General features: G+C 51.5%; 1 protein-coding gene across 1 annotated transcript in view; it reads left to right on the top strand.

Moving 5' to 3' along the window:
- The window catches only part of HLF (HLF transcription factor, PAR bZIP family member), a 33,715-nt gene extending 19,211 nt beyond the window's left edge, over positions 1–14,504 (top strand). Inside the window, exons 3-4 of the mRNA XM_054170556.1 lie at positions 11,525–11,745; positions 14,269–14,504. Coding sequence (XP_054026531.1) covers positions 11,525–11,745; positions 14,269–14,484 — 437 coding nt within the window. The 3' untranslated portion in view covers positions 14,485–14,504. The remainder of the gene's footprint in view (positions 1–11,524; positions 11,746–14,268) is intronic.
- Positions 14,505–16,476: the final 1,972 nt, after the last annotated feature.

Raw genomic sequence — 16,476 nt, forward strand, 5'->3', positions numbered from 1 at the left:
TAGCTGTCAAGTACTGGAGTACTGAAATGAAGCTTGCAGAGTAACTGGAAGGCTGTTTGGTATCTTTGCTGCATGCACAGCCTTTAACCAGGCAGATAGGAACAGCTCTTGCCCACAGGTTAGATCCACGCAGGCAGGTTTCCATCTGCCCAGGATCTGTCACTGCAGGAGTGAGGATTTGGTGAGTGCATTGATTGTTCCAGCAGTGGCTGGAAATGCTTAGGAAGGAGCAGATAGAAATGCTGAGCAGTTGTGGCAGTGGCAGAGCTTGATCTGGTGGATGCTGAGTGGTCTGTGCAGTAACCTTTTGAGTGCAGAGAGGGCTATCTGGTCTTCCCTGAGTAGCCTAGGGGTGTAACTGAATATTTACTGCGCTGCATTGGGGGTTTTATTTTTTGAAAGGGAGTTCTGTGAGTGCAGGAGCTGGAATACATATTAATAACAAAGATTTAATAAAGCCTTTCCACCACCAGCATTTGACTGAGTTTTGCTCAGGCATCGAGCCCTCGAAGACTGGATCCAGGCAGCACAATGGAGGCAAAGGAGGCAGGGTCAAATTCTCAGGTTACTGAGCAAGGGAGCTGCAAGGCTGGGTGGACACCTCATCCCTGGCAGCTAGGACAAGCCTTCTGAACCAGGTAAAGATGGGTTGAGACTTCTGCTTCAATGAGTGCTTCTCCCAGTCTTCAGGGTAGGTGTGAGCAGAGGGTGGACTGCAGCATCTCGCTGGGTGTGAGCTGTGTGGAATGTGTGTGCACACAGATGGCCTGGGCATGAGGAAGCAAGCTCCTCTCACCTGAGAAGAGGTGAGTTACTTCTGGTGAGGTGCACCAGAGCACAGGCTTAGCTTCTGTAGGCAGAACCATCTTTATGGATCATGAGACCAGCTCTGGAGCACCACAAACCTGGTCAGTGCTGTTTGCTTTATTCCTTCTGCACTGGTGAAAAGAGAGCAAATAAAAAACTGATGTGAGCTTTACTGCACTTGAAAAGAAATAAATGCAAAATTGGCATTTCTATGGCACAGCTCTACTTGGTGTAATTTTTTTATATCCAACATACAGAGGGCTTTGGAATGGAAGAAGAAAAGCTGCACATCTGAGTTTAAGATAAAATAAGATGATCTCTGTGACAGAGACAGCAGAAATGATGTGATGTGACAGTTGCTGTAGCAACACCACCTACTTCATGAAAATCAGAGTTAACAGGAGTGTAAAAGGTAAAGCCCACATAGTTTTCCCAGCCTGTGAGTTGCTGCTGCCCTCAGCTTGCGGTGCTTCCCAGCTCTCCAGTGCTCTTAAGGCACAGCCAGGCATTTTTCTGCAGGGCCAGCTCCTGCAGACCCAGCCTGGGGGCTCAGCGTGGGAGTTCTGCAGGAGCCCTGATGTCTGCACTGCCGTTGCCTGCGGGTGACCCGGTGAATAAGAGGGAAAGGAAGGATTGTGTCCTGTCCTGCCCTCCCCCCAGATCCCCTGCAAAGCCTTGGATAACAAAAGTGCTGTCTCACAGGTATCCTGTGGGCCGCCCAGGTTTGTAAGAAGGAAGCCAGAGCAGTAGGTTTGGTTTGCTGACTGGGATCAGCACTGTGAGATTTCAGGTAAATTGTTAAGTGTTGTAGAGACTGAAGCTGGCAGAGCAAAGTCCATTGGCACTTCCCCTCTCTCAAGCCACCCCACAACAGTGGTGGTCATAGCAGAGATGTGTTGCCTCTGGAGGCACATTGGCATTCATCAGGATGGTGCTCAGCTGATTGTCTGTCTGCTGGCTCTGTGCCTGGTTGGGTAGAGGCTTCTACAGCATAGTCTGCATTCAGAGAGGGAAGAAAGGTCTCTGTTAAACCTTTCAGTACCAGGACAGTATGAAAGTTCTTTGGGATGCCTGCATTGACAGCTGATGGTGAAATGTGCAGCTCTGGTTACTGATACTGTAAATTAGGCTGCTCCTGGCTTGCACTTCATGATGGTTCCCAGGGCATGAGGTCCTCTGTGTGCATTTTTAACCTGCAGATATCCAAAGTGAGGGGAAAGAGCTTGAAAGAAGTGGCAGTGGAGTTAATCACAGAATGGCTCAGGCTGGAAGGGACCTCAATGCTCATCTGCTCCAACCTCCCTGCCACAGGCAGGGACACCTCTCAGCTAGACTCAGCTGCTCAAGGCCTCATCCAGCCTGGCCTTGAACACCCCCAGGGAGGAGGCAGCCACAGCCTCCTTGGGCAGCCTATTCCAAGCTCCTACTGAAGAACTTCTTCCTTAGCTCCAGTCTAACCCTGCTCTGCCTCAACTCCAAACCATTCCCCCTTGTCCTGTCTCCAGACACTCTCAGGAAAAGTCTCTCTGCAGCTTTGCCTGTAGGATCCCTTCAGGTACTGGAAGTCAGCTCTAAGGTCCCCTTGAAGTTGAGATTTTTGCTGTTTTGGGGTTTTTACTGTTCTGGAGGCTTGCTGTTCCGGGGTTTTGCTGATTTGAGGTTTTGCTGGATTGGGGTTTTGCTCTTTTGGGGTTTTTGCTGGTTTGGGGTTTTGCTGTTGTGGGTTTTTTCCCCCCTAAAACTTGTGTGTAAAAGCAAACGAGATCTGCAGTTACTGAGCTGTAGCAAGCCAAGCAGAAGTTTCCTCATTTTGCTGGTTTGGGTTCTTTCTTTCCAAAACACATTGGAGGGTCCTAATTTAAGGCAGAGAGGAAAAAAAAATGTTCTCAGTCTTACTTAGAAGGTTATGGGAACAGTGTGTCCCCATTCTGGCATCTCCACTTCTTCAGCTGTGGTTGCGTTGTACAAACCTCTCCCTCTGAAGCAGCGAGGTAGTTTTGTCACATAAAGAAGGTCTTTTGGTTTTGTGAACAAAGAATGTCAAAAAGTACAAAGGCAGAAAGCCCAAAGCTGCTGCAGCAGCTGGTTCAGCTGTGTGTGTCCAGAGCAGATTTGCAGGTTGCTGTAACCCTGCCCAGTGACCCCTTTTTTCCTGAGGGATCTCTGCGAGCAGCTGCTAGCATCTGCTGCCCGCCTCCCAGCCTGGCAGCCGGAGGACATGGACCTGCTTCACGTGGCTGCTCCGTGCCAGCTGAAATCTCCCTTGGCTGTGTTTAGGTAACACACCCAGGCAAGGAGGGCCTGGGTAGCAGAACTGGGTAACAGGTAGATGAGTCACGGGTGGCACGATGCTGTCCGGCCGACACAGGGGCTTTCTGCTGGACCTGTTCCCTGCCTGCTGTCCTGCCTGGCAGGCAGCCAGCCAAACAGGACAAGGGGACAGCAACTCGGTCTGGAATCTTGCAGAGCGCACTGGCAGTGCCATGAGCTCATCTTGAGCAAAAGTGTTGTCCTTTTGGAGCTGTTCTACGTGAGGGCACAGTAATGGGTGCTGTGTGAGGCTGTTATCTAAAGCAGAGGCTCTGTCTAAGATCTGCTCCTTGAGACTGGGTTATTAAGGCTGGGTATGTAGTTGTCCAAGGGAAGAAAAATGGATCTTTATTTTCTCCTTCAGAACAGATTAACAACTCTGGTGTTTCTCTGGAACATTCCCTTTAAGAAAAGGAAGAAGAATCGTACTTTCTGAGGAGCCTTGCTATATGTGTACTGTGAATTAGCAGAAATACACAGAGATCATAGAATTGTTTGGGTTGCAAAAGCCCTCTAAGATCATCAAGCCCAACCATCAACCTAACACCACCATGGCCATTATCCATGTTCCCAAGTGCCATGATGTGCCAAAGGATGTCAGGACGCTCCAATGCACCAGAGAATATCAGCATCTTGAAGTGTGCTTCTAAGCCAAGTGTAAATCAGAGCTAAACATCTGAGCACCTGAGCCCTGCAACCTCTCATCAGGCCCTGGCCTCACCAAATGCCATCCTGGCCCATCTTGGTAAGGAAAGCAGCACCCTCCCACACAATCAGCAAGGCATTTCAGAGGGATTTCATGCATTTCCAGAGTCTGAAAATCCTGTGCAGTGTCCCTGGAGCAGGATCAAACCCTCTGCTGCTGTAGTACTTCAGCAAGGGAAATGCAGAGAGCAGGAGCAGCTGCTTGCAGGTATCTTGCAGGGCTTGGTTTGGGAGGGAATCAAATTTCCTTTCAGACCTGGGCCCTTGCTGAGCTAAGTGCTGCCTTCACACAGGCTGAAGAGGGGTGAGGCTTTCAGAGTAGGGACCTTGGGGAAGATCTAGCCTGAAGTCCAGTAGACATAATGGAAAAATCTTACCTGCTGGTGCTTCTTACTTGTTTATTCATGGCTTTTGAAGGGCACAATGTTACTGGCACAGCAGGCATAGAATATTCCTCACACATTGTGCTAACTGCATGCAGGACTTGCAAAGTCAAGCCCTCAAAAGTCTGCAGAGGCTTGACTGAAGGCTACCTGTGCAGCTTCAGCCAGCCAGCCCCCCCTGCCCTGACTGCTTGCAGGCTTTCATTAGGTCCTGTCCTCTTTTTTTCCCTTTTCCCTCTGAATGCAGAGCTCAGATCAGCATCAGGAAGGAAGCGATTGTCTGTAGGATCTTGGATCTTGACTTCATTTGCTGCAGATGTGAGAGGATGCAGGGAAGGGCAGGAGGAGAAGGGGAAATCTGGCAGGAAGGACAGAAGGATTTTGTCTGGAGACTCTGGATTTTGCCGTGGAGCTTCAGCACATCTTTGACCAAGTCATTCGATGGTGTGAGCTTGTCACACTGTGTGTCTGCATCCCTTTGGTCAGGAGCCCACTTTGACACCTTGGGTGTCAAAGCCTCCCTCATCCTCACCCTCCTCACCTCCTTGCCCCTTTCTTAGCTCTGAGTCCTAATCAGTTACTGGAATTCACAGAATCCCAGGTTGGAAGGGAGCCCAACCTTTCCAGGTGATAGTGCAGTGACAATGAGCTGGCCCAGCACCCTGGCAAGCTGAGTCTGAAAACTGCCCAATGTAGGGGACTGCACTGCTGCCCTTGGGAGATGATTCCAGTGTCTGTGCTCATGGTGACAGACTGCCCCATTCTCACCCAGCCTTAGCATACAGGCAGTAGGTGTTCTGATGGCAAACCAAAGGGCAGGAGCAGCGCTCTAGGAGCTTCCCTCTCTCCCAGTGCCCAGGCCACTAGCACAGGAACAGGAGCTTCCCTCGCTCTCAGTGCCCAGTGGCCAGGGAAGTGCAAAGCTTGCCAGACATTTTTAACAGGTTCAAAACAAAGTATTTTTGCTGGACCTTTTTCGGGAAACCTTAGAACCATTTTGGCAGCAACCTCATTGATTGGAGCACACCAATCCAAACAGAAGGGTTGAAATCTGGCAAAGGGCTGAGGAACTGGAGACTGCATCCTCTAATGGGAAGTGTCAGACAATCTTAATAAGACTTCCAGTCCTGCCTGTAATAATACTGGAGAGGCCCAGAGCGGGAGGCACACAATGCTGAGAGGGGAAGTGACAGCTCTGTTGTAATTAAATGCACAAGGTTTGTAAACAATGCTGAAGGCTTTCAAAAGCACACCTCCTAAAAACACTGCAGTGTGCCAGGCTGTTGGGGGGTGCTAAGAGCCAGGACTGTGTCGTGGTTACACTGGATTAAAATCCTTCTTTCCTCAGGAAGTGTTTGCAGTCACCCCATGCTCAGCAGAATCGAGTTGGTGTAAGATAACAAACAGAGGAATGGCTGTGCCAGATTGGAGCATTGGGCAAAACAATCTCCTCATGCCTCAGGAGAGGATCAAGCTCCTCTAATAACTGCTTGCATCAGTGCAGCCAGGGGTGAAGTGTCTTCTTCACCCCCAAGGCAGAGGGGTTGGGTTTGTCCTGCCCTGTGAGGGCTGGAGGATCACACAGTGTAGGTTGTCACTCCCTTGAGTGCTGGTATAGGTTATGGTCTTACTGTCCATAGACTTGTTCTGGTTTCTGGAAGACACTCAGATACTCATAGTAGGGAAATTAGATGATGTTTATAACATTGTAGCTGAGGAGTTACAGTCTGGTGAGATGCTCTTCTTACATCATAGAATCACAGAATGGCTCAGGTTGGAAGGGACCTCGGGGATGATCTATGCCAACCTCCCTGCCCTGGGCTGGGACATCTCTCAACTAGACTCAGCTGCTCAAAGCCTCATCCAGCCTGGCCTTGAACACCCCCAAGGAGGAGGCATCCACAGCCCCCCTGGGCAGCCTGTGCCAGAGTCTCACCACCCTCCTACTGAAGAACTTCTTCCTCAGCTCCAGTCTAACCCTGCTCTCCCTCAGTTTCAAACCATTCCCCCTTGGCCTGTCTCTAGATACCCTGATGAAAAATCCTTTGCAGCCTTCCTGCAGGATCCCTTCAGGCAGCTCTAAGGTCCCCCTGGAGTCTTCTCTTCATCAGGCTGCACACCCCCATCTCCCTCAGCCTGTGCTCACAGCAGAGGTGCTCCAGCCCTTGGATCATCTGTGTGGCCTTTTCTGGACTCAGTTCTAGGATGTTCCTTTCACTCCTCTCTAATTCCCCTGCCTGTGGGGACTTCTGCTGGTCTCAGTTCCTGCCTACTGCCTCACGTTCTACACTGAGGGAACCGTTCCTGGAGGTGGAAAGGGTTAATGCAGACATGGATGACAGATGAGTCTGGGCCAGGCTGTGAGTTGGAGGAATAGAACTATCCCAAGGAGCTGGCCAGCACCCAGGTGGATAGAGATTTGGAAACTGCATGGGCAAGGCATTGGGGTGAGGAGCATCTGGCAGTGTAATTGCCCTGCTCTCTGGTCTGGCTGACAGACCCAGAGTGCCTTCAGCTGACAGAAGGAAAACCTGTGAGCAATCACTGCTTTATCTCTGGGCTGCTAATAACTTGAATGAGAAACTCCTCTTTGCTTTCTTTCCAACACGTGTGTAGAAAATAGGGGAAAATATTTTGATTAGAACATTTCCACTCCCTCCTCTTGTCTTTCCCTCCTCGCTGTTCTCCAGCCAGCTGCTGAGCTGCTCAAGTGTGGAAGGGCTGAGAGAAGGGAAAGTTTCTGAAAATCAGGCACATTTCTCTGGAGCTGAGTGATTCAAAACTGAGCTCCACGTAATTCAGAAGGGATCTCTTGCAATACAAGCAAGAAGTCTGTGCAGCTGAAGAGGTTCTTTCCATCTGAACTCTCTTGGGCACAGCTGGGGTGTTCCAGAGGAGGAAGTTTAAGGGTCAGGTTATGGTGCTTTTGCTCCCCATGATACCAGCTCAGCATTTTGGGTTTGTAGGTGCATGAAAATGCTGTTGTGCTCTTGAATTGTGAATTTTAATCACTGCAAGCAATTAAAAGCTGCTGGGTTGGTTGTTTTCTCTCACCAGCCGTTTGGTGACCTAGATGACACAAGTGGATGGCCTGAGTCCATCTCTCTCTTTGAACAAGGAACTGCACTGAAATATTGCCATTACGTTGGACTTCCTCACTGGCAATCTCTGCTGGGAGGAGGAGGAGGACTGGGAGGGTTAGAACAGCCACATTTCTTTCAAGTCCTTGCTGGAAAATGTTCTGCCAGAGAAACACCAGGAGCATTAGCAAGGGCAAGATGCTGGGGCAGCCGTGCCTGCTGGGGTTGTCACAACCTGCAGGTTCCTGTGCCAGGAGGCACCTGGAGCTGCCTGTCCTGGCACACTGCTGGGGAGGCCTCCAGACAAAAGGCCAGTGTTGACATAATTGTGGTCTCTCCAGGCCATGCTTGAGACACATCACCAGGGTGGTATGAGGGGAAGTTTCCATTAACCATTGTTCCCAGCTTGCATCCACCACCACCGTGGAGCTGTGCAGCTGGATTTCCAAAAGAGCTCAACGCTCAAGAGCTCTCATTTCAGCAGCTGAAACAGAGGGGCCAAGTTCTTTCCAGAACACTTGGCAATCTTCGGCCCCCATTGAGAACAAAGCTAAGCACATGAAATAGTGCAGCTTTGGCCGCTGTTGTGCCTGCAGGCTGTTGGAATAACACAGGGACTGGCAACAAAGGCAGCTGGCTCCGGAGCCCCAGCAGCCAGGGGCTTTACCTCTGCTGGTGCTGGAGGCTTCCTCCTTGGCCAATTCCTTGTGCATCACAGCCTCCGACCAGCTCTTTCTCTGGCTGTTTTGACAGCTGTGGAGCCTGCTGATGTGAGGATTAGTGGACTGCTGGGCACATGACGTTCAGCTTGCTGTGCTTATTTGACCTACCTCTGATTGCGAGGAATTTAGTGCATAAAAATAACACCCTGCACAAATTTGGCAGGAGGCCACATGGCTCAAGTGCTGTGCACCCACAGAGAGAGGGGCTGGGAGAGCCCTGTAACATGAGGCCACTTACTGTACCCCTGCGGCAATGGCAGTGCCAAGGCCAGCACAGCCCCTGCCATCCTCTTGGGTTACCAGGAGCCCCAGCACTGCTTAGACGCGATGGCCACTATCCAGTGAGCTAACGAGGACAGGCTCCTGGCTCGCGTGGTGGGCAGAACTTGATGGAGTGAATCAAACGAGACCAAGAGCCAGGAGTTGGACAAGGAAATACAGGTTTTTCTGCCCAGGGTTTTAGACACCCTCATTAAGTGTGTTGCTCTCAGTGGAGCTCCAGATCATTTGCAGGAGCATGACAGAACAGAGAGCCAAGCTGCAGGCGCTGATGGAGGTGTGCACGTAGGAGTATCTCCCAGGGCTTCAGGCTCCTCGGTGCTGATGTTTAGCTGTGTGCATGAGTTCAGGCTTTGCTTTGGTGAACAGCATTCACCTTGAGAGAGCTTTGCTTTGGTACTGGGACATCTTAACATTTGCTCTCCCCTCCTTCAGCTTCACAGAGCAGGGGCAGTGAAAGAGATTCTTTCCAGTGCGGATGGGGAGACACTGGCACGGGTTGTCCAGGGAGGTTGTGGCTGCCGCCTCCCTGGAGGTGATCAAGGCCAGGTTGGATGAGGCTTTGAGCAACCTGGGCAGGTGGGAGGTGTCCCTGTGAATCTATGAAATGTGTGACAGAGGGAACAAGGCAGGATTGTGATGGCTCTAGGTTCCTCTCCTCGATCACCTTGGAGATGCACTGGTTTTTCCTTTATTTTGCTGTTGCTTTGGCAAGGTGCAATGCCTCACTTGCCCCTGTTTAAAAGGAGCATTTTTGTTCTTTCTTGGAGAGGTAAAATTTCCTGAGGCCGGTGGCTGGGAAGCTCGTGGCATTGTGTAATGTGGCACATTCTAGGTCAGTGATAAACTGATACCCTGTATCTAGAGCTTCAGCAGTTGTTAGGTACAGGCTCTTTTGTGGCAATTAGGAGGCTGGGGCAGGTTTCACAATCGGGTTTCACTTCCAGAACCATTCCTCATCCTCACTGTAGCCATGTCCTGAGCTAGTATCTGCCTTTTTATCTGTACTACAGAATTGGTGAGATCTGTCTGTGCATTAAAAACCTATCTGGCTGTTCTGCTACAAGCACACTCACATCAAAGGAAGCTTTCCTGCGTTTAATCCTTTAAATAAGCCTGTTTCTGCCAGCCCATAGAGCCGAAATGAGATTAGCCACCCATTTAAAGCAAGGCTCCGAGCTCGCCTCGGCGCACTGAGCCGGGGCTGGCTTCAGAGCTCGCCTCTGGCCTGGCTGTGCCCCCAGCAGCCGCTAAGGCACAGCAGCGTCCGATACCCCCCAGGTAACGGCAGCTGGCTCCGGGCAGAGCAGAACCTCCCCTCTCGCTCCCAGGCGCTGCTTCGGCTGGAGGTGGCGCGGCGGGGGCAGGCGGAGCGCGGGGCCGTGTGCGGCGGCCAGGGGCGCCCCCGGGCGGGCAAAGAGCGGGAGGCCGCTGCCTGCCCCTGCTGCTGCCTGCCGCCGCTGCTGCCTCTGCCGATGCCCTAAAGGTGCTGCCGGCTCTGCAGCTGCCCTTACGGTGCCCTAACGGTGCCCGCTGCCTCAGGCCCCGCGGTTGCTGACTTATGATTAAGGAGGCCCAGCAGGAACCGTCCAATTTCCATCACCGAGGCGCTGGCAGTGTCGTGCCGGGCGCGGAGGCAGGGGAGCGAGAGCTCTGCTGCTGCTGCAGCACAGGCTGCGGGATCCTTCCCTCTCGCTCCTTCTCCTGTCGGTGTATACATTCTGTACTAACTTCGATCCTCCTCTTCTCTTCTCCCAGGGCCTTCCTAGCCCTTTCTGGAAGCTGATTTTTATCAGCAGTGGTTTAAAATAGGAGTTCTAAAAGCCAGTCCCTCTTGTTACCCAGCCCGGCTTTGTGTGCTGCAATTCCCCTGTGCACCTTCTCTGCAGCCTCAACGTTGTTGTCGTGATCTTCTAGATTAAAATAAGACCTACATTGTTAGCACTGGCCTTGGAGTTAGCAATGGCATCTCGTGTTTACCCTTTTACACCCCAAATGCTGCAGATGAGGGCACAAATAAGGAAATATTATGCAGTTACAGGATGTTTTGGTAAGTTCTTATGAAAGCTGTCGTGTCTCTAATGTCAAAGTGAATTTAGCTGATAGCCAGAACTATTAAAGAGTATCTGCTTCAATCAGCCCTCCCTCTGAAGTCTGTGAGGCTTGGACTTCTGAGGCATGTGAAAAACTTCTGAAAGTTCTGCCCCCAGGGATAGTCCGTGGCAGGCAGCTGACTTCAGGATCCTATACTTGGAACCTTTGGTTGAGATTTTAAATTGGATTTTTAGTGGGAAGGGTGCCCAGCTCAGTGCTGTGGTATCTTGGAAGGCCTTATCTACAGTTAAAAAAGAAAACCAGGGGGGTGCCATTCTTGCCTGGGGAGAGGCTCCTCTCTCTGAGGTTTTTCTGTACCATAGAAGAGCAATGTGACCAAAGTCAGTGCTGCAGAGCACCTTTAGGTAGTTGTAGCCTTTCACATTGTTTGTTTCAGATTCCTAGGTTCACGGTTTGGGTTGGAAGGGACTTTAAAGCTCATCCTGTTCCAACCCCCTGCCATGGGCAGGGACACCTCCCACCAGCCCAGGTTGCTCAAGGCCTCATCCAACCTGGCCTTGAACACCTCCAGGGAGGAGGCGTCTACAGCCTCCCTGAGCAGTCTGTTCCAGTGTCTCCCCACCCTTCACTGTCTTCTGGAGTATCACTGGCAGGATTTATGGACAGCAGTAGGTGCTTGGTGGAGTGCTTCATCACAGCTTGAAAGTGCAGGTTGCTGAGATACTGTCCTCTGGCAAGTACTGCAAGTTGTTGATTTGTAAACTCGGTGTGCCCTCAGAGGGACAGGAGAAGTCTGTGTATGACACAGCTGGGGAAGTGGACAAAGCTGAGTGAAATGACACCATGTGGGGCTTGTTCCTGAGGGTGTGATCCTAATGAAGGGGCATGGGTTGGAGCACTGTGACTTTTGCCTGCAGCCTGGTGCAACTCACTGTGGATTTGGGGGTCTTATGTGGGCATCCAAGCTGAGCGACCAGAACTGGCAACCAGATCTGCAAATAGCAGCATGAGTGTGTCTGGATCTGACCGTGCACCCTACAGAGTTTAGCAACACCAGGTTTACAGTGCAAGCTTCAAGGATTATTGCTTCCAAAGTCTTTAGGGGTCTCGTAAAATCCATCCTCAGTGATCTGATTTGCATCTTTTCTTCTAACAGAGCCAAATTTATTCTTTATTCCTGTAGGTCAGATCTTGCCAGCAAACCGAAACACACCAAGTCCCATTGATCCTGAGACTATCCAAGTTCCTGTTGGCTACGAACCTGACCCTGCAGATCTTGCTCTTTCCAGCATTCCTGGCCAGGAGATGTTCGACCCTCGCAAGCGCAAGTTCTCTGAAGAAGAGCTGAAGCCGCAGCCCATGATTAAGAAGGCTCGGAAAGTCTTCATCCCAGATGACCTGAAGGTAAGTTGGAGCTGCTGACCAGGTTCTTCCTGCAGGCTCTGAGGCAGTTAACTGAGCTACAGCTTTGAGCACCAATCTGTTTTCCCATGCAAGATAAATCTGCCAGCCCAAACGGGGCTGTGTTGTGGAACGAAGCCGTGCAGGGTTCTGAATGAGGCTGTGAGGGGAGGATGTCTCTTATTAGTTACACAACAGTTGAAATTCATGGGATCAATATTCATTTCCTTTGCATGCCAGAGACTTCCTGTGTGACCTTGGACAGCCTTACTTTGTCCCATATTCCCCACTTACGAAACAGTCTGCTCGTGCTTCCCTTTCCTCCATCAGCAAGGGCTGAATTCCCCAAGGAAGGATCCATCTCTTCCAGGGCCCATGGAAGTCCCTGACAGTGACCCCATGAAGTAGGTTGAGTCTTCTTTGGAAGCTGCTTTAGCTCTGTGGCCAGTAATGAATGGAAACACTCCTAGGTGAAAGAATCTCAGATAATTGTAGGAAAACAGAGCAAAATTATTCTGCCAAAACCTGATTTAATACAATACTTTAAAATCTAATTAATGCAACACTTAGAGCAGCCTTGTCCGTGCCTCTCACTGCTGCTGAGATGCAGGGAGTGAAGAGCATGAAGAGAGGAGAACAAAGTGATCAACTGATTGAGCTTATCGCACAACTGTGAAGATGGCCATGATTTGCAAAATTCTGTTCCCATTTTGTCATTTCCAAGAGGATCTTTTTTATCAGAGGCAGTCAGTACCCAGTTTCATTCTTCTGCTGCTGCCCCCCAAGACAAAGACTGCAGGCCTGCTGGAGTCACTGGCAAGCCCTGGCTGTGCAATTTGGAGGCTGTGCTGCCCTCTCCTTCCAGCAGACTGCCAGCATTAGGGAAGGAAGCTGCTGCTGTCCTCTGGCTCCATCCCTGGGGATGTAATAGTGCACCTTAAAAGCACAGAGATCACAATTCCAGCAACGTTCAGGTGGTGTGCTGCTGTCACTTGGGCTGAAGTATGCTCAGCACAGGGTTAGAAGGTTTCTCTGTCCTGTGCCACCACTCAACCTGGGCAGATTTTACTTTTGGCATGGCAGAGAGGCCACCCAGAGGAGAGGTGTTTGATGCCATGACCCAGCAGTACGCTTTTGTGGCCAAGAAGGGGTTGTGGAGTCTCCTTCTCTGGAGAGATTCCAAACCCACCTGGCCATTGGGATCCAGGCAAGCTGCTGTGAGTGCCCTGCTTTGGCACGGAGGGTTGGACTGGATGATCCTTGGAGGTCCCTTCCAGCCCACACCAGTGTGGGATTCTGTGGTACAGCCGTGGCTGTGTGGGTGTCAAGAGGCAGGAGTCTGCTTCTTAGTGCCATTAATGATATTTCCCAGGTGTCTTGACTCATCACAGCAAACCTTGCTGAGGATGCTGCTGGACTGCTCCATGCCAGGGGTGGACAATGTCAGTGTCCTGCATGCAGCAGTGGGACACAAAAGTTTTTAGCCTAAGAGTAGAAGTACAGGGCCTTGTGTCTCCCTGAGCTAATCCCATCAGGTGCCCTTGACTCGTTGCAGAGTGCTTGACCTAAGTGCTGCTTCTGCCCTAGCATGTGGAGCTGGGTGCTGGGGGAGGGTAAGCAGATTAGAGCAGTCAATCGTCTCTGGGTTGCATGTGATTGTGAAATGCCAGCCTTACCTCTTCCAGGCCTGGATTAAGGGATTTGCCATAGCAATTTGTTAAAATAAAGAGGGATGAAGCCTAGGTGGCACACTAATAAATTGCTTAAAGCTGATTTTTATGGAGGGGAATGAGATGGGAAATTATAAACAAGATTTGGGTCATAGCTTTTTGCTGCAGGCTTGTTTGTAAGAGGATTTCTGGGGGTCCTGTCTGTTTACAGGTGAAGAGCAGTTTAGAGACACACTGGCTCCAGACCAGCATTGCTGCACACCTCCTTAAGATAAACTGCTCTGAAGTGGTTCTAGAGCACTTGTAGCAGTTGTTTTGCTCTTGCTTTGCTTGTGCTAGCAGCGGGAGAAGGTGCGGAGCAGCAGAAAGAGGCCTGGTGTGGCTCACAGATTCATAGAATGGTTTGGGTTGGAAGGGACCTTAAAGCTCATCCAGTTCCAACCCACTGCCATGGGCAGGGACACCTACCACCAGCCCAGGCTGATAAGGCCTCAACCAACCTGGCCTTTAACATCTCCAGGGAGGAGGCATCCACAACCTCCCTGGGCACCTGTCCCAGTGTCTCCCCAAGACAGAGTTTCTTCTTCACCTCCAGTCTCAATCTGTCCTCTTCAAGCTCCAATCCATTCCTCTGACCCTAGCACTACAAGCCCTCATCCGAAGCCCCTTCCCAGCTTTCTGGTAGGCCTCTTTCAGCCTTTCATGCCATGGCAGCTCTCCCAGTGCCAGCCAGCTGGCACACAGGCATGGCTGGGGGTCCGTGGCTGGGGCCTGTGGCCGGGGTGCATGTGCAGGGGTCCCTGGCTGGGGTCCGTGGCAGCCCCGGTGTCAGCGGCTGCGGTTTGTGTGCCGGCAGGACGACAAGTACTGGGCGCGGCGCAGAAAGAACAACATGGCGGCCAAGCGGTCACGCGACGCGCGGCGCCTGAAGGAGAACCAGATCGCCATCCGCGCCTCCTTCCTGGAGAAGGAGAACTCGGCCCTGCGCCAGGAGGTGGCCGACCTGCGCAAGGAGCTGGGCAAGTGCAAGAACGTCCTGGCCAAGTACGAGGCGCGCCACGGCCCGCTGTGAACGGTGGCGGGCGGCCGGGGCCGGGGGGTTGCCGGGGCGGGGGGGGGTTTGGTTCTCTTTCGGTTTCGTTCGGTTTCGGTTGTTTATTCTTTTCTCTTGGTGTTCGGGTCGCGTTCCGTGGCGGGCTGGCAGTGGCTGGCCGGACAATGTGTTTCCTGTCTGAGAGCAGCACGCCCAGACCAACCCTTCTGGCTTCAGCACTTTACCCAGAAGCAGAAACAAAAACGACTTTACCCTGTGGGGTTGTTCGGTGTCAGTGTGTGAGAGAGAGAGAGAGACACGTGTGTCACACGCGTGTGTACCGCGTGTGCCATGTTTGTGTGTGTGTGCCTGTATGTGCGACACGTCTGTACCTCTGTGTGTGCGCGCTTGTGACACCTGTGATGTGTATGTACGCGTGTGTGCCGCGTGTGTGCCACGACCGTACAGCCGTGTGTGTGACGTGTGTGCCACATCCCTACGGGGGGGGTGTGTGTATGCATGTGCCACGTGTGACACATCTGTACATTAGGGTGTGTGCCACACGTGTCACATGTGTGCCTGCGTGTGTGTACAGACGTGTGCCAGGTGTGTGCCACGTCTGTGTATCTGTGTGTGTGTGCCTGTGTGCCACGTCTGTACATGCCTGTGTGCCTCTGCGTGTGCCACGGGTGAGCCATGTCTGTACACGTGTGTGTGCCCCCCGTCTCAGCACTTCCCCTTGTTACCAATCCCTCTCCAAAGGGTGCCACATTTTGACCTGGACTGTTGAGACCCCACCCTCGGGAAGCTTTTTATGATAGGTTTTATGTTTTTTCCCTTTGTTTGGTTTCTTTCAGTGCTGCTTCAGAGTAGGGGTTTGACTTTTCCTGTAACCAGTCCCATCCTCCTGATTTACTTGGAAAGATCCCAGTATAGAAGCAAAACAAACAAAAAACACACACACACACACACAAAAAAAGGGGGAAAAAAAAAAAAAGAGAAAAAAAACCAAAACACACAAAAAAAAAGTAGGTCTGACTTGTCTTTTTGGAGAGATCCAAGCTCTTCTTTTCTGTCTGATCAGAGCAGTCACCCTGCTCCTCAAGTGCACAAATCACGTAGTGCTCCACTGCAGCTCTGTTAATTTATAGATTGCTTTTGTCGTGGTTTAAGTTCTGGTGATAATCGTCTGCAGATTTCAAGTGCTGGTAGCCCGAGTTAGCTCTGCTCATGGTAGATCCATAACAGCTTCTCTGTAGCTCTTAAGGTTCCTTTTGATTTCCACAGACCCTAGGCAGGTAAGAGCCTGCTGCTCCCCTCTTCCCCCCCCCCCCCCTTTTGCACTGCCCGCACCTGAAGCAATAATCCTGTCGCTAGCGCATGCTGCCCGGAGGGCCCTCCCGTGGGGCTGCGTGTCCCCACCCGGCAGCAGCTCCCTCAGAGCCTTGCAAGGCAAAGGAGACCCTGTTGTCAGCATGCTGAGCGTGGCCCTGCATGGGCAGCACCCCTGTGGGGAGCAGGATTGCTGCTGAGAACAAAGCTGTCAGTGTGCCCCCGCTGGCCAGGTCAGAGGGGCTTTGCTCTTGTCACTTAGTCACCCGCTGCTCCCATCCCGTTTCTGTGAGTAGAGATGAACTGAACACCTGACATCCTCCTGGGCTTTCCCCCCTCTCCCCCACGTTTTGTACTATATTTTCTGTGGGTTCTCTCTTGCTGTTTTCCAGCCTCACTCCTCCTGGGTTAGGCCAAGTTGCCGGTTTGCAGAGCCCCTTTGGGTCGGTTGTTTTTGGGGTGTTGGTTTTTGTTTCGTTATCTCTTAGTGGTTGTTGTTCTGAGTGTGACACCAGCCGATGGCTCTGAACTTTCGTTGTTTTAATCTCTCTAGTTGCTTCTGAATGTGGATGTTCTGATTCCAAGTGGACTTGTGATTAAAAAAAGGAAGAACTAATAATGAATGTAAGAGACACTGGGGTGGGGGAGCTCAGAAGGGGGTGGGGGTGGGGGCGGTGTTGTCATGGGCTGTGGTGAATC

The sequence above is a fragment of the Dryobates pubescens genome, chromosome 20 (genome assembly GCF_014839835.1).
Source record: "Dryobates pubescens isolate bDryPub1 chromosome 20, bDryPub1.pri, whole genome shotgun sequence".
Taxonomy (NCBI): domain Eukaryota; kingdom Metazoa; phylum Chordata; class Aves; order Piciformes; family Picidae; genus Dryobates; species Dryobates pubescens.